Below are 18,410 nucleotides of genomic sequence, written 5' to 3' on the forward strand. Positions count from 1 at the left end.
GATCATTCGTCAAGTGTGAATTTTAGGCACGGAATTATGATATGGTATTCTTGGTATGATGACTTCATCAGTAGAAATCGGCCTCTGCCGGGCTGCAAACTCCTTCAACTGCCTGCCATCTCTTATTTACTTGGTTAGTGTGCCGTATTCTCAAGAATATTATTGCAATTTTGTGTAAAGGGAAAATATGCTTGGATAACAACCCAGAACAGGGTTATAAATTCAAGTGAGAAGTCTTTATAAGCTTTATTGTGCTTGTTTTACCATATAAAATCAATCTCAGCACAAAAGCGAATGTGGCAGCTCAGGGACGGCAGCCGAGAGAGCTCGCGCCGCGAGCTCTCTCTCGGCAGCTGAGAGATTATCATGAGCCATGAGCCGCGAGCCACGAGGCACGAGTCCCCAGCCGGCAGTTGGAATCCAGACACCGAGCCTACAGCACCGTGCTCGCACTCGGCCACGCAGTACCATGACCGGCGCCATGGCTCACCCATGTCCGTCGTAGTTTGCCTTCTACTCTTTGCTCTGCACTCCTCAATAAATGAAGGCGGAATGCCTTCTCAGGTTCCCCCTCACGAACATCGACACCCTGAGACCGATATCTCTAACTTCGTGTGTGGGCAGAATTTCAGAACGCATCATGCTCGAGCGGCTGCAAGAACACCTGGACCACACAGGCCAGATGCCAAACACCATGTACGGATTCTGCAAGCACCTTGGAAAACAAGACGTACTGATCCAGCTTAAGGAAGACATCCTAGTACCAGCCTCCCGCCACTCCCCAAGAGCCATCCTCATCCGGGACCTCAAGGGGGCATTCGACAACGCGGTACATACTGCGGTCCTACAGCGCCTAGCCGGAACGAGATGTGGACAACGAACATATGACTACATCGCTTACTTCCTCTTGAACCGCCTGGCAGTGCTCCGAGTTTGAGACGTCTTCTCAACCCCTATCCACATCAGAGACAGACGAAGGCGAGTCAAGAGGTTCCCAATATAAAACACGCATTGTAAGCCGATTACATCACAATTTTAACTGTATCTGATTCACTGGCTGGCCTTAAACACAGCCTTTAACAGGCAGCCGACTTTGTTAACGAATATGCCCAGGAGGGTGGCTTTTCCTGCGCTTCACAATAAATCAGAGCTACTACTAGTCAGGCAAAAAGGCACGTCCTGAGACTCCAAAGATATTCAGATCAAACTGGACGGCCACACTATAAACCCTTGCTAACACCTCCAAATTCTCGGGCTGACAATCCAAGCCGATAGCAAGAACACTATCGTGGTGAACCAACACAAGCACTCAGCAAAATAAACGCACATGATTCGCTGAATCTACAACAGACAGAGCGGCATGAAGGAGTAGGGCACAATACGACTCGTCCAAGCATTGTCATCTCCCGGATAACGTACGCAACCCTTTACACAGTCCTATCTAAAGCACAAGTCGAAAAACTAAACAGAGTCATCCAAAAAGCCTACAAGCAAGTTTTGGGATTACCCATGAGTACCTCCACGGCCTGCCTGCTCAGTCTCTGCCTTCACAACACGCCCGAAGAACGTACTGACGCCCACCTCGCAAGCCACCATCTGAAATTAGGCTTGTTCACTGTGGAGCGGTTACTGTTGGCTACATATAAAGGGCAGGTTCAGGGGATACAGCAACCGCAGACGCTTCCATCAGAAAGCAGAAAGAATGTCCATGTCGCAAACCCCCAAAAATGTGCACCCAGACCATAATGAGGGGAGGAGAAAAGTCAGAGCAGCGGCCGTCGACAAGCGGTATTCCAAAGACTCCACCTCAGTGTACACTCATGCCCCACATACCAGCGTTACCAAGGAGCAGCGGGGCAGTGGTCACCTCAAGTGATCAAACACTCACCGGTCTTACAATCAAGACCGGTTCCACCCAGGAAGCGGTAGTGGCGATTGCTTGACCTTAACAAAAAAAATTACGCCATCTTCCCGAAGGGAACTATGTGATGATGCAAAGCAGAACTGTTGGCGTCCATTCAGCTCATCGGACGGTGCAGCGTGTCTCAACCGAAGCAGCAACTGAGGAAGCGGCGCGAGGACCGGGTTTATTATATAGAGTAGATGGAGTGGAGAGGACGAGATGAGAGAGGAGACGCGCCCGCGCGATTACCGCGCAGCTGGCCTGTTGCCGTTATGTTGAGCGACCTGGTGTTTAGTAGCGCAGAGGGAATTCCACGTCCGGGTCCACAACGGTGGCAAAGGCACGCAAGTACTGTTGTGTTATGGTGAGTAGGCGGCTGTGCTCGAGGCACCGAAACTCGTCCATCATGTTCTTGTCGATGTTGTCGTCTCTGTGATAGAATAGGTAGTCTCCGTCAGCGTTGGTGAGGTAAAGGTTGTTCATGTTGGTGCACCGGCTGAGAGCAACGTAGACGCCCTCGTCTTCGCAGCTTTGTCTTCTTCTCCTTCTTATTCTTCAGCGGTTCCCCTACTGGAAGATGACGATGGTGGTTGAACGCGAAGCTATCTCGTGATGGATTCTTTGGTTGGCCTATCCCTAGGGGCATCCTGCGAAAGTCACCATCAGAAGCGCTGCGGACGGGGCGAGAGCAACGTACACGCCCTCCTCTTCGCAGCTTTGTCTTCTTCTCCTTCTTCGTCTTCACCAGTTCCCCTACGGGAAGATGAAGACGGTGGTTGAACGCGAAGCTATTTTGTGATGAATTCTTTGGTTGGCCAGTCCCTAGGGGCATCCTGCCACAATCATCATCAGAGAGCTGCGGACGGGGCAGGGACGCGGGACATCCCCCCGAGCAAGAGACGCTAATATCCTCCTCTACAATTTTCAGTTGGTCGTTTCTACTGACGTTCAGCTTCGCGTGCCTTCGTTGTATCAGTAGGTTCTTGACGCAGTTTGAATGAGTGAAGGACATGAGGCGCGTTCGTAGCACTTGCTCCTGTGTCGGTTTTGTAGCGCAGTCGGAAGAGCGCCGTGTACCTCCCGTTGCGGCCAGAGAGTCATGGAATCGAAACCGGGCGCCGCTAACTATTTTTTTTTATAGTGTAGGGGGAGAGGGGCAGACAACGAACGGCCGCCGGACATAGCCCCGAGCAAGAGATTCTTTGCATCTAAATCCACCACTACTACGATAATCACCGATTGTCAAGCGGTGTGCAGAAGCTACGCTGCTGGTGCAGTTTCTTCAACAGCACTGCGCCTCCTGAGCAACACCCCCTCTCGCAAGATCAGAATTGTGTGGAGCCCTGCCTTCCCCGATCTCCCGGACAACGATTCGCGGTTATCGGGTGCAATAATTTACCGCCACGTGGGAGACTGATCTGTATATATGACCAATGTTTTCTTCAAAATAAATCAGTTGTGAGTGCAGCGCTGACCTGTCTAACTCTCGTTCTTTTTTGTGCCGGGTTTTCGCGCGCTGGATTGTCAATCATGAACATTCACCAACTCGCCCAAATCACAGTCCTCTTGACACAGCCCATGCTTTGGCCCGCACTCTCACCAACCATGCCTCACTGGAGGAACACAGTAGAACGCCTGTTGAGACTTTCCAGGAAATAATCCAATATTATTGATTAGGTAGGAGGACTGCGCCCAACGCAGTTTGTCTAAAATGCCGGAAAACATATTAAAACAAATTCAAACAAATACGTTCCCAAAATCCAGTATGACTAAATCATGTATTCCTCACACAATACTCCCCGGAGTATGCGTTTTGGGAAAATCAAGTCACACTATATCACATCGCCTGGGAGTTCGGCCGAAACCCCGACCTCCGCCGCATTCCCAACCCTTCCCGTGAGCAGTGGGAGAGCATGTTGTCCAGCTCGAGCCTCGACGACCAAATTATCTTGGTTAATCAAGCGGACAGAGCCAGGATTGCCCATGGACTTCCGGATTAGTAAGCCACCCCACAATTTATTTTTGCTAATTAAAGTTTCTTCCTCCGCGTCCCTCACCTCTTTTGCGCGCCTCGAAATGAGTTGTTTCCGGCGATTTTTATGTCGGTGATTTTCTGTCTGCTTGGAACTGTTGCAATGTGTGAGAGTATACTGAGTAACGTCATTGGCATTTGTGGCAGATGTAGTTGGTATAGTGGGCTGAAATACAGTTTTAGCCGCGAAGCACTTTAAGGCCGATGCTTGTTCGTCGTCCTGCGTCCGTGCTAACGGCACAGCACCGTGTAAATACCAACATCTGTGAACAAAAGGGTCACAAAATGTTGACAAGAACAAAATAACAGGTTCACAAAAGGTTAGAGATATAGAGAAAGAAAGAGACGCACAGCACTGTGTAAGTTAAAACATCTGTGAACAAAAGGTTCACAAAAGGATAACAAGAAAAAAAGCGGAAGGTTCACAAAAGGTTTGAAAGAGACAGAGAGAGAGAGGGAGAGAGAGAGAGAGAGAGTGCTCCTGGAGAGCCATGCTGGGTATGCGCGAGGAGCATTGCATTGCATTGGATTGGATTGGAAATCGTTTTAGCAGCCGTAAGCCCTCTCAGGCGTGAATTACGGTAAAAAAAATCCCCTGTGCTTCGCCCACTCGTCATGATTCACTTCGTGGGGATGAGTGATTTTTATTCAATTTTAGGACCATGTTATCCCTATTTTGTTCCCGTTCGTCGGCTATGGCAAGAACTTGCGGCGCGCTAAATGCCGACACTTAACAGAACGCCGCGAGCTTAGAATGTAAGCGCTGAAGGAGCAACCATAAATCCGGCTATAATATATTCATCAAAAGTGGAGTGGTTGAAGATGAGGATAATTCATTTTATGGGTATTTAATTGGCGCCTCTGCGAATGGTGATATGCTCCAACGCCGTTACGGCGGACATTTATGCCTTACGCCAGCCCAATATCCGTCTCGTTTAGAGCGTGTGGCTCAGAGATAACACTCCTACATCTATAGTGTATGCGGTTTGGTGTAACCGTGGTCTCCAGGGTGACCATTCGGGTATCAATAAGGAGCAATGGCCGGCTGTGCGCATTTCCCGTTATCCAAACTTTTAGTTGCAAAGCATCTCTTGCTCTCGGCTCCGTCATCCATCGACCGTCCATCCACCGGCCCAGGAAGACACCGGCAACAATGCCTCTCCAGGAGACCTTTAAGGGGAAGCGTGCTCGTCACGTGCCGGCCCAGGAAGACACCGGCAACACTGTCGCTCCAGCATCTCATGGTAGGGGCTATGTCCCTCCCTTGTTCTGGTGCAGTCCACAACCCCACTGCGCATGCTCGGCTCATCTCGGGCCGGCGCATGAAGACACCGGTAACACTGTTGCTCCAGGAGCCAATAAAGGGTAAGACACCACCGGGCGTTAAGCAAGCCGAGCATGAACAGTGGGGTTGTGGACGGCGCAACAACGACAAGGGAGGGACATAGCCCCCTCGCATCTAATAAAATTACACCATTTTCCCGCAGGGGAACCCTGAGTAGTATGCGAAACAGCCATGGGCTCAACGTAATTTCCCATTTCGTAGTTCCGGTAAGTGAAAAGTGCTGTAGTTACCATGGAAACCAAACTGTAAATATAACGGTAGCTAAGTACCTCAGCCTAACGGAAACGATGAACTGAAAATAATGGCCACTTGAATCGACCCCATGGCTGCTTTGCATAGAACTCAGGGTTCCCCTACGGAAAGATGGTGTAATTTTTTTCGTTTTTTTTGCTTTGTTTTATTGTATCAATTGCCTGCGACCGATTTCGGGAAACTTTGAAACCGCAAATATCATGTGCCAGGCTACAGGGTGGGCGGTATGAAGTTGGTAATTTAAAAAATTACACCATCTACTCGAAGGGAACTATGTGGTGAAGCAAAGCAGAATTGTTGGCGTCCATTCAGCTTATCGGAAGGTGCAGGGTGTCTCAACCGAAGCAGCAACTGAGGAAGGGGCGCGCGGACCAGGTTTATTATATAGCGCAGATGGAGTGGAGACGAGGAGATGAGAGATGAGACGCGCATGCGCCCTTATCGCGCAGCTGGCGAGTTGCCGTTATGTTGAGTGATCTGGTGTTTAGTTGGGCCAGACGGAATTCCACGTCCGGGTCCACACCGGTGGCAAAGGCACGCAAGTACTGTTGTGTTACGGTGAGTAGGCGGTTGTGCTTCAGGCGCCGAAACTCGTCCATCATGTTCTTGTCGATGTTGTCGTCTCTGTGGTAGAATCGGTATTCTCCGTCAGCGTTGGTGAGGTAAAGGTTGTCGACGTTGGTGCACCGGCTGAGAGCCACGTACACGCCCTCGTTTTCGCAGCTTTGTCTTCTTCTCCTTCTTCTTCTTCAGCGGTTCCCCTACGGGAAGATGACGACGGTGGTTGAAGGCGAAGCTATCTCGTGATGGATTGGTTGGCCAATCCCTATGGGCATCCTGCCACAATCATCATCAGAGGTGCTGCGGACGGGGCATGGACTCGGGACATCCCCCCAAGCAAGAGACGCTAACATCCTCCTCTAAAGTTTTCAGTTCGTCGTTTATATTGACGTTCAGCTTCGCGTGCTTTCCTTGTATCAGTAGCTTCTTGACGTAGTTTGAATGAGTCAAGGACATAAGACGCGTTCGTAGCACTTGCTCCCGTCTCGTTTTTGTAGCACAGTGGTAAGAGCGCTGCGTACCTCCCGTTTTGGCCAGAGTCGTAGGGTCGAAACCAGGCGCCCCTAACTATTTCTTTTTTTTACTGTAGGGGGAGAGGTGCGGACAACGGACGGACGCCGGACATTGCCCTGAGCATGAGATGCTTGGCATCTAAAACTTTCTTCAGATTGGTAAATCTTTAGTCAAGAGGCGACCTAAAGTCTTTGTCTTCCCTTTGTCCCGTGCTTCGCGCCGTTTTGTTAAAGTTATGCACCAACTTGCCCAACTACAATCCCTGCTGAGACCGTAACGAGGCATGTCATGTGTCTAATTTACGCCCATACTCCCTAATTTACAAATAGCAGACGACGTTCACTGCGCCAAGCTGAAAGTCAAGCTGGACATGCAAGTCCATTCCTCCGTGCAAGTTTTAAAGCAAAGCTTTCTACTTGTACCAGGCAACGGTTCTTTCGTGGCATGCGGGACACCAAACTCCCAACGCGACTGCGAAAAAAAGGTTGTTTCCATTCACGGAGCACAGTGTAGATGCCGAAGCGAATTTAGCCAGCGTTCGCCGCACGCTCACGCCGGCGGGCGAATGGGCGTGACCAGGCTTTCTCGTCTGCTTTAGCGACGGTTGTTGTGGGCCTCTTTAGGCGCAGCTTCGCGTCCATTGGGCGCTTCCTTCGTAGACTTGATTAAATTGTTCGCCAACACCTCATGGGTAACCCGGGCACGGCGGAAGTAAGTTGTCCTACGGCACAGATACGTTAGTGATTGGTTTGCAGGGCAGGAAAACAAAATGTAGAGATCACATACAGACATCTGGCCGCTAAACACACTACCTTTTGCCCACTGTTTGCCCCGAATGAGACTCCGTTTTCCAAATTTGTGAATAGCACTTCGGTGGTGTTTTAACACGTATTACAAAAGGCGAAACGAACGACTGGTCCTGATAAATAACGGTTATAAGAGTCCCCTATTCTCCCTCGCAATTTCCAAACTTACTAAACTAACTACTTTTAATCGGTATAAATTAAAATCACTAAGCTCAGATTCCGAATTGCTTCGTTGTCCGCGCGTGTGTCACGTGGTGATTTAGCCCCAAGCTTGCACATCGGGATGGCTAGGTTCCGCTGTCTCACCCTTAGAATGACTCTAATCACCGTTTACTTTCTTCCGACGCACGTGCAGGCTGCAGCAGCGGCGTTCGCTGCTCTAGCCTGGCCATGGCTGACGCTTGTGCATTCGGGACGCGCCCCTAGGAATCCTAGGTAATGGCAGTCAGAATCTCTGGTTTAACTCTTTGTAGAGCCACGTGTGTGAATTCAGGTGACCTCGCATGGGCAATAGTTGTGGGTGACGTTTACAGCTTTTCTATCTAACCATTCTCACAGAATGGATTGGAACCAATTGTTTTCATGCCTGCGTCAAATTTGGTGTGTGGAGGAATATATTGCAGCTAAATGCTACAGCAAAATATTTGTGTGCAGACGATCCAAGAATGCTGCTGTGCTGGCCTTTAGATTTGATTTCGAAGCGGCGTCGTGCACGAGCGAAAGACAAGTTTGTGGGCCACCTTCCAAGAGATACCCCAAAACAAGAATTCTGACGGACGACACTATGTAACTTCATGAATTACCTTACAAATGTGCTTATATCACATATATACAATTAGTAGAGCCATCGGGAAGAGTTTGCAGACTAAACACCGCATAGAAGTAGAACGTTACCGCTTGGCGTAGAAAAGCATTGCTTTATGTGTGTAATAAGACTTGCAATGGTTGCTGGCTAGTTGGCTAATGGTTTTTCAAAAAACAATTCCTACGTGGCGGCAGCCCGACAGACAGGGGGTTGCCAAAAACCTCCCTTCAGTTTCACAAGTTATTGCTGCGGTCGCGTTTTAGCAGAAGCGGCCATGTACGCTTGATAAATCATGCACTCCTCCGTATAACGCCTCCGATGGTTTCTGGCAAAGGTTTCTCGTGAGGGATTCCTTGCTTGCCTTCAGAATTTGAACTTTCACTAGATCAGCTTTTATATTAACAGCACGCAAGCTGGTCTTATGGCCGCAACGTCTTTAACTTTGAATCTTAACCATTTTATTTCTTCAGAAGAAAGATTCACGTTCCTTCATGGCCGTCGTGAGACGGAGGGGTGGATGGTTTTTCTGTTTATTTTGCACGTCCATAAACCCCTCTCCAAATCCTAACTTCTTCCAGAGTGTCGAAAATGAGTCTTCCGGAGGACTCGGTCTGATGCACATCAATTTGAGGCAACTAGTCGCTCGTTTTTTATTCTTCACAAGGCATTACGCGAATTTGAAGTGCTTTACAGAGAATACTTAACCAGTAAAACAGAGGCTGACGTTATTACTCGGCCACATTTTAACTATCCGTGTTAGCATTTATTCCACGCAGGTCGTAAAACGGTACGTGGAGATGGGGTTTTAGCTTGGGCTGTTGGGCGGTTGACCTCCTTTGGCTCTTGATAATATGACCACTACAAACGCGTCATTTAGACTTCGGCTCTTAGGCTCCCGTGTGGTCATTGACAAAACCTGAAGGGTTATGGCTCACGGTTACAGAAAGTGTAAACTGCCGCAACGTTTCTACGGCAATACGCTAATCGAACTCGTACGTAAGTGGCTTTATCTTCAAATCACATGTATCGAGCTATCCCACTGTTAAGGCTTGTGCGTGAACCGTACTAATTGAAACCAGTGAAGAAATTTTAAGTGCCAGTAAGCAGTTTTATTCCTTCTCAGATCGGGCGGAGCCATGTGGAGAGCGCTGCAAAAAGCGCTCTTGTCAATTCAGTCCGTTTACACAACATTTGAACCGCCCAACGTGTTTAACGCAGCCGTTATTGCATTTAAGAAGAAATAAAAATTCCCCACGCATTTCCCCGAGGGGGAGCATGTGAAAGTGCGAATGCACGAGTTGATTACGCAGGGGCGGTAAACGAGTGGAGTGGAGAGGGTACGCGTGGAGTGGAGAGGGTACGCGTGGAGAGGGAGAGGAGACGCACGCGCCCTCACGCGGCGCAACCCGTTACTACGCCCGCGCAGCCGCGCGCGCCCGCGCCCAAACCGCCGGAGCGCCGTCGATGCGCGCGCCCTCACGCGGCGCCGCTCCGTTGCTACGCGCGCTCCGTTGCTAGGGGAGAGGAGGAGGAGCGCGGAGAGATAACACCTGCTGGCGGAGCGGGCTGCGGACGGCGCGCCGGACGGATGACAAGGGTCGGTTAAGAAGTGCACTCGCACTTAATAATTATACGAATAGTTATATTCGAACTGATACGGTAGAGCCAAAAGTACATCGCTGCAAGCAGAGCTCATGTTAATGTAGCCCATACCCAGCCTTGAAAGCGTCCAACAAGTTTGCGTAGCCGTTAGTGCATTGAAAAACTCTTTACATTTGTCTAGACTTCGTTTCACCACATATATCCGCTCACAACACCCCCTAAGCATTCAAAGGAACGAATGAAACACGGCGAATGCAACGGAAAGCTGCGTAACCCAATGCACCGACTCATTTCACTAACGAAGGGAGCGCCGAGTGGTGGCGCCCCCCGTACAGCTGCCCGGTCTCTGTACAGCCCGTACTGCTATTGTCGGCTGCCCGGATTAGTTTGCACCATGGAGGAAAGAAAAGGTTAGGAGAGGCCCTGATGTCACATTTGTGAAGCCGCGCCCGCCATGTCGATGAGCCCACTGAGCCCATTAGTGTTCCCCATTCTCTTCTGCTGTTTCCCGTTTGATAACAGCTTCGCGGTACGGACGGCTCGCGAAAGCGAACGGAGGCGACGGGAGCAGTGTTTGGGACCGTACTGCTAAGCGATCTTTTTGCTATACGTGGCAGCTGCGAATTTCGCTTCGCTTCGCAGCGAAGAAACGCGAAGCAAGCAAACCACCGACTGTGGCGCTCGCCAACGCTGAGCGGGAAGGCTTATGGCGGCAGCAGCCGGCGGCGGCGGCTGCTTGCTTCGCCGATCGCGAGGTGACGCCAGCGCCGCTGCGGCCGGGATACAAGTTGGGGCCGCCTCCAAGGGCGGAGTTTTCAAACCGACCTAATCTAAAAAAAGTTTGCCGTAGCGACTGCGCTGTGTTTCAAGAGTAGCGAGGAAGCCGGAGTGAAAGCGCCGTAAAGAATTGTCCGTGGCATTTGGCCAGATGTAGCTGCAACAGCCGTAAAAAACTAGGAAACGCTGTTTATGGGCCCAACAAAAATGACGTCAGGTTCTCCGCACTTTTAGCAATGCATTGAGATGCGAGGGGCCTCTCCTGAGTATTCTTTCCTCCATGGTTTCCACCTACCGAACTTCCGTCTCTCTTTTTTTCCGAGCTATGGAAGCGGCGGCGCCGCCATGTTTTGTTGCCAGCGTTTCAACCGCAGACTACATGATCGAGCCTGTAGTGGCCTCCGTGGTTGTCCTGTTCACCGAACGCAAATTATTCCTGTTCCTGACCTCAGAACCTGCTCCTTTTTCTGTCGAAGGTCTGTGAACACCTTCTGTATTACTGGATACACAAATCCAGCATCCGCATCTGGTATCTTCCCGTGTTGGCCAGTACTGGCTCCAGCTGCCTATCCCTGTGTCTGAAAGAGGCCTGGGCTCCGCGTCGCGGCGGCCGCGGCCTCGATTGGCCGGACCATGAATCCTACCGCCGCATACGCTCCCTGGACCCCCTTCATTACTGCGCCCCGCCTACTCTTGCCCCGAACTGTGATCCTGAAGCTCAAAAACAACACCAACTTGACTGCGGTGGACCCCACCACAATCGGACAGGCCGTCCAACAAGCAGCCCACTTGACGAAGTAAGAATGTCGCGACATTGTCATCACGCTACGACGCGCTAAAAATTTCCCCGCATTTCCCCGAGGGGAAGAATGTGAAAGTGCGAATGCACGAGTTGAATTTGCGCGGTTCGGTAATGTTCGCGAAAGAGAGATCACACACACACACACAACTATAAAGAAAGAAAGATGCATTTAGTCACAGACACCTATTTGTGTTGTCGTTGTACTTGATTGCTAGAGCGGATCTCAGCTTTGAAATTTCGTGTCAGTACTCCTTTAAGCGGGTGCATTAGCCCTTCTCACGCCCGATTCCTGGCCAATCCCCCACGTGGGTATGTGCCATGTCAGTGGCCAGGCAGCGCGCGCCCATCTCCCCCCGTTGCCAAGGAAGACGAGGAGATTCCTGGCCAATCCCCCACGTGGGTATGCTATGCGGACATCGCCGGTGGACGCAGGTTCAGGGTCGCTTAAGAAGTGCATCGCACTTGAAAATTGCTAGCGGCGGATGCATATCGAGATTCGGCAGCCGCAAAACGTCTTGTACTTCAGCAGATTGCTATCCTAGGGAAATTGCACCCTACCATAACTTACGAGGCCAACAACTTCAACAACGCTCAGGGTGTTATACATGGCGCGTCTCTTTACCTCAGAAGACTTCCGGCACTCTGACCTTCTTTTGCCGCCTCGAACGCTTTTGCACTTCCGCTGGCTTGGTCAGGCCGCTTCACTTCTCATCACAATCGAAGAACCTACCCTACCTCACCACGCTGTCCTCTGTTCAGCAGAGTTCAGACATCTACCCGCCCCGCCCCAAGAGTCAGCAATGCCTTCATTGCTTTAGCTTGGAGCACCGGACCCTCGTCTACCCTAACCGAAAAGTGTCCCTGCGTGGCGAAACCTGCGGGACCAAGTGTCCTCTAGACCAGTCACCTTCCGACACTTGTGATCACTCACTGCGAGCCTCGGTGCGTCGACTCTAGTGGCGAACATCCAGTGACGGACCCATATTGCCCTGCCCCGACGAGGCCACGAAGGCACTGCAGGAACGCACGAGGACTATGCGACATGCGACGGCGGTTCATAAAAACCCAAGAGCAAACTCCATTGACTGCTTCAGCCAAACATTGGCCTGCTTTGCCCACGTCTCATCGGTTTGAACTTCTAGCTTCCTTACGCAGCCGGAGCAAAAGGCGGGAGAAGTCACCCCATGGCTTCAAGAACCGAAACCGGAGCCGCTCCTGAAGATCCAGGCAACTGGTGGGCCTCAAAGCCAACCACATTTTCTGCCCCAAAACCTGGGATTGCCTGCACGCCTGTATTCCAGAAAACACGAGGTTATCGCCAACGTACAGTGTGTCAACAGCCCGTTTCCTCCTCCAACTCGACAGGTGAGCGACCCAGATAATCCCAACACATCTACTTCTACACCATCCGTCAATCCTCCTGCCGCCAACCCTTCACACCCCCACCCAAAAACCTCTTCTTTACCTTCGCCTACCCCACAAATCAACCCCTTGTTTGCCCCTACCTCGTCCTGAAAGTTACGCAGCCAATCGTTACCCACATTGGTATTCAAAACATTGTTCGTGTCACCTTGGATCAAATCCTCCCTCCTTGCTTGAACAAGTAGTCTCTTCCATCTTATCTCAAGCTCTACTTCCAATACTCGCTGCTCTTTAAGAGCTTACCGTCCGCCTTGCATCGCTTGAAGACGACCGCCTTCCGCATAAACGCACACCCACCTCGGCCGAAGAATACGATTCGATACAGCATTGGCTCCAAAGCCACCTATCTCCGTAAATCCCTCATAGTCTGGCAATGGAATTGTCGTCGGCTCCGAAGAAGGAAAACCTTCTTCTACAGCACATGGAATTTACTGAAAAACATCCAGATATCTTTAATGTTCGAGAAGCTGGAGGGTCATTTCCACTTCGCGGCTATGAAGTGTTTTCACAACCTAGTATTACCCATCGTCGCCGAGGCATCGTAGACACGAGCGCCACACCTACCATGACACTCACCTACGTCCGTAAAGACCTCCCTAGCACCCTAAATGACACCACGCATGTTGATACACCCTCGTACGAACATGTCAGCACCACTACTCTGGAGGCGAATATGGACTCACAGTCATCAATGCGTACTTGATCCCCAACCAACCTTCAGCACCTTTGACTCCGCTACACACCATCATCCTTACTGCGAGTTCTCGTTATACTGTCCTCCACCTCGGTGACTTCAACTGTCCTCATACTACGTGGCGGTACGCTCGTGTGGTACCACTCGGCTGTCAAGTGGCAAATTTTGTTGACATTTACCAATTGACACTCCTCAACGAACCATCTGCCCCTACACGACCGGGGTCAGGTCGGGAGCCGGGCACCACCCTAGCTTTCGCATGGATCCGAGGACCTCTCAGAGAAGCATGAGACAATACTGACGAAATTATAGAAAGCAATCCTGACAATTTGGAAATACATGTTCCTTTTAGTTCCCGCAGCAGTCAAGGTAGCATCAACTTTCGTCGTACAAAACTCGTCAACCGGTCAGACGCTAGAGCAGCTTTGGACGCTACTGACACCAGTAATCTGCCCGTAGGCATGTGGAGTACTGCGATACATTCAACAATTTCCCGACACACTGAAGAGATCGCCCGCACCGAAGTCCATCCACATGTTGACAGCCACCTCCTGTCATTTGGGAAAAAGCGTCGCACGTTATTGAAACGCTTGCGCCTAAACAAACGCAATGTGACTCCACTCAAGAATCGTAGCCCTACAGCAGGAATGCCGGGAATACGCGGACACACTGGCCACACAGCAATGGCTTGATTTTTGCAGATCCCTCTTTGGAGGGAGAAAACCTCGACAAACCCTTCAAAAACTATTATTGCCACAGCACCTCGATCAACGCGCCCTCATAGAAGAAATTCGAAACACTTTCTACCCACGATGCATCCATCGGATACTCACTGTCGAGTATATATGTTATTACCGAGAAGATATGGATACCGGAACTAACTCTTAATTTTCTGTGGCGGAACTCCGGAAGTCTCTGTTTCAACTAAACCGATGCACATACCCTGGACCGGATGGCGTAACGTATAAAATTCTGCGTAACCTTCCTGACTCTAAATTAGAAGAGCTTCTGACGCATATCAATCGGGTGTGGCTTTCTGGAAGTATGCCGCCAAAATGAAAAGAGGCCCACGTTACCCTTATCCCGAAAGCCCGGCAATTCAGCAACTTCAACGACGAACCTGCGCCCTATATCGATAACCTCCTGTATCGGAAACTAATGGATAAAATGGTTCTCACTCGCATCGAATAGCACCTAGAGGCCGGAAACCACTTCCCCCATTCACTGGTTGGGTTCCGAAAGCATGTCAGCACCCACGACATGGTGCTCCGGATTAAGGAAGACGTGTTTGAAATCCCAAGCACCACCCAACTACGCACTATCGTTGGCAAGGAACTAAAAAAGGCTTTCGAAAACGTTGCCCATGATGCGATCTTCCAAAGCCTTCAAGAAACTCGACCTGGCACACGCCTTTTGAGTTATATTAAAGATTTTCTACCCAATCGCACTGCCCGCGTTATTGGATCCGACAACCAACCGTCAGCCCCCTTCTCCATACGCCGTAATACGCCTTAAGGCTCCATCCTATTGTCCATTGTGTTTAATTTAACTATGAAAAATCTGCCCTCTAAATTATTTTCGGTTCCGGATCTTCGAAATGCCATTTATGGCGACGATATCGCAATTTCCAGTTTCCGAGGCAGTCCAGGTGACCAGGAGCGTGCCCCCCAGGATGGTCTGGATATTATTCAAGCTCTTGCACAATCCGTGAACTTGGAATGCTTCCCAGAAAAATGAAAATACGTCGTTGTTCTTAATCAGAGAAATAAACAAACAGACGTCTATCGTTGAGTCAACAGCCTCACTGTCAACAGCAACCCACTTCACAGACGACCCCACATCGGCATTCTCGGCTTTATATGGCAGTAAGATGGGAAGAGCACAGTATGGACCAAAAGTATTATCAATCAGATCAATTTAATCAATAACATGCTTCGTCGAGTCATCCGTCACAAAACAGGCCTCAAAGAACACGAGCGTCGCGAGATAGTAAAAGCAACTATCTTTTACAAAGTTTTGACGCCCTTCCCTTCCTTAAACACACGAAAACTCAAAACAATAAATTGGAGATCGCCATCCGGAAATGCTCCCGTACGGAGTTCGGTGTGCCCATGTCTGCCCCAAACTATCTTCTTGCCGAGACGGCCCACCACAATACTCTTGAGGAGAAAGTAGCCACGCACATCACTGCCCAACTGCACAGGCTCACGACGTCAACCCAAGGACGTACCATCCCGGGTGATATAGGTTTGCGACATCCCACTTATCTCCTCTACCAACCAAAAGAACCTCCACCATGGGACACAGTTCCTAGAATAATTGTCAAGCCCATCCCGCGTCACATGGACCCATCTTGAGACTCCCGCAGGCGCCGAAGTAGAGCCCTCTATCTTTCCAGGCTATCACATGACACACATTACACTGACGCCACGTTTACCGACAACGTAGCCACAGTTGTTGCGGTAGGTCCACGTGAAGACATCATCCGTCAACACTGTAATGTCCCTTCTTCTACAGTTGCTGAAATTCAAGACATCGCCGTTTCGATCATGCTGCAAACCCATTCCACTGGCCAAATTACCATCCGTACGGATAGTCAAGGCTCCCTCAGAGAATTCGCAAATACCTCCTTACCTACGCACATTCATCACGAGCTGACATGCTACATGGCAGCCCACAGTCACCTGCACGTATTTTTAGAATAGCTCCCGGCACACAAGGCAATTGTAGGGAACGAAAGGGCTCATGCCCTTGCTCGTGCGGATAGAAACCCGAACGACCCTCAACCCCCCCCCCCCCCCAACCCCAACCCCAGGACTACAGCCCTAAGGAAGAACGCGCCGCCCATCGCAAGGCCCGGAGGCAACAGCTGAAGGACCTTCGCAGTTCCCGCCGCTATCTTCCTTCTCCCACTCCTGACCTTACACGCCGCGAAGGCACTTACAGCCGCCAGGCCCAGACTCTCTCCCTCCCTTGTGACCTGGTTCTTCACTATATAACGACCCGAGAAGGCACGCCCCACGGTCAGGTGTGTGGTGCCTACCCCGACGTTACGCACACACTGGACTCGTCCTCGCGCCAGGCGATCACCTCACTTTCTTCATCCACACCTTTTTACCATCCCACATTCTATACTCACGGCAAAGCTGGGCCGCTCCTCCGCCTGATCTTCGGCCCATTCTTTGGCCTCGCCTCGCCCGGCACATTGCCCACGTGCGGGCCCCTGACACCTGCGGAATCTCCGCCTGAACGTATTCCAGGCCCCCCAGAACCCCATTTTCGGCAGCCCGGACATGGGCTACTTTAAATAAAATAAAGTTTTATCTTTCTCTCTCTCTTCCTCGCTATGGCAGCCTGTTAATACACGCACCAGATGTAGCTCTGTTGTTACTTCGTTTCCCAAGGTATGTGTAAGCAAGCCCTTCTATTGTGCTTTCGTCCACAGCATGGTGAACATGAATAAAGGGCCTCACCCGTTCATTAGTTTTCTTCGATCAAGGGAAGGGGAAATGTCCACTGTTCTCCACTACAGTTGAAGTCGGTGGAAATGCCCCATAGTATTTTGGACGGTGGATGTTCTGCCGCCACCACTTGCCGCCGCAATAGCGCCATCCGGGCGTGCTGATGCACGCATTGTTATTTTGAAGGGTAGAAAGTCGGCATGGACAGCCAGATACCGTTCGTAAAAAGCACAAAGACGTGTGCGTAATTACCTCCAGTGATTTCTCGTCGAACTACGAAAGCGGAAGATGGATGAGAATAGGATTTACGAATGCGGCGGCAGCGGGAATAGGCGGCGGCACTCTTCGAAGGATTACGCTACCTAAAAATATGGCCGTTGAGGTTCTGAAAGCGCTCTAACCGTTTAAACATTCTTTCGTCTACCATTGCTTTCTTTGTTTGTTTTCAAGTTAGTTTGTCACAGATAACTTTAGTGGCTCAGGGTTTGTGGCGTCGCCACTCACTGGCACGGTGCCCGGTTAGGGGTGGTTGAAGCCTTTATCCTGAAGCTGAATTCGTAATTTTGAAACTTTTTGGAACGCGTAGCATTCTTCGCGAAGTACCCGGACAGCCAGGAGCGTGTAAGTCCCTGCAGTTCCACAAATATGCAGATTTTGCGAACGTTCTAAATGTAATCGTTAGAATAACGTAAATGGAGGGGCGTCAAACAATATTTGGGAAAACTAAAAAAATAACAAAAATATGCCAAATTACGGAAAATGTCAAAACGTGTAACGCATGGTAATTCCACAGTAATGTAGATTTCACGAGTGTTTCACTTGTAACCGTTATTATTGCGTCGATGGAGATAACTGGTTGAACGAAATTTTGAAAAACTAAAAAATAAGCAAAATTTATAATATAATGACAGAAAATGGCGAACCGTGTAATGCCCTGCAGTTCCACAGTATTGCGACTTCGCAAAACTTACTAATGTAATCCTAGAATAAGGTACTGTGAGATAATTGGCGAGCGAAATTTAGCAAGAACTAAAAAATACCAAAAATATAAAAAATACAGAAAATTCTAGAACGTATAAAGCATGGAAATTCCCACAATAATGTAGATTTCGCGGACGTTTCCCTTGTAACCGTTATAATTTCGTGGATTGAGATAATTGGTTGAACGAAATAAAAAAAAAACAGAAACAAAGGAAAATAAACATTATTACGAAAAATGACGAAACCCGTAACGCCCTACATTTCCAAAATAATGCTGACTACGCGAAAGTTCCAAATTCAATTGTCACAATAACGTCAATGGAGATACTCGGTTGAGCGAATTTCTGGAAAAATAAAAAAACAAGAATATAAAAAATAATGCAAAATGTCAAAACGTTTACCGCATGGCATAACAACAATCAATTGAATTTCGCGAAAGTTTCATCTTTAATCG

General features: G+C 49.7%; 1 protein-coding gene across 1 annotated transcript in view; it reads left to right on the forward strand.

The window, feature by feature from the left end:
• The first annotated feature begins 640 nt into the window (after nucleotides 1-640).
• Nucleotides 641-18,410, forward strand: part of LOC144175464 (uncharacterized) — a 30,948-nt gene continuing 13,178 nt past the window's right edge. The window contains exon 1 of the mRNA XM_077704558.1: nucleotides 641-829. Coding sequence (XP_077560684.1) covers nucleotides 641-829 — 189 coding nt within the window. The remainder of the gene's footprint in view (nucleotides 830-18,410) is intronic.

This window comes from Haemaphysalis longicornis, unplaced genomic scaffold (genome assembly GCF_048455015.1).
Source record: "Haemaphysalis longicornis isolate Haplotype H1 unplaced genomic scaffold, Haemaphysalis longicornis Haplotype H1 scaffold_3, whole genome shotgun sequence".
Lineage (NCBI taxonomy): Eukaryota > Metazoa > Arthropoda > Arachnida > Ixodida > Ixodidae > Haemaphysalis > Haemaphysalis longicornis.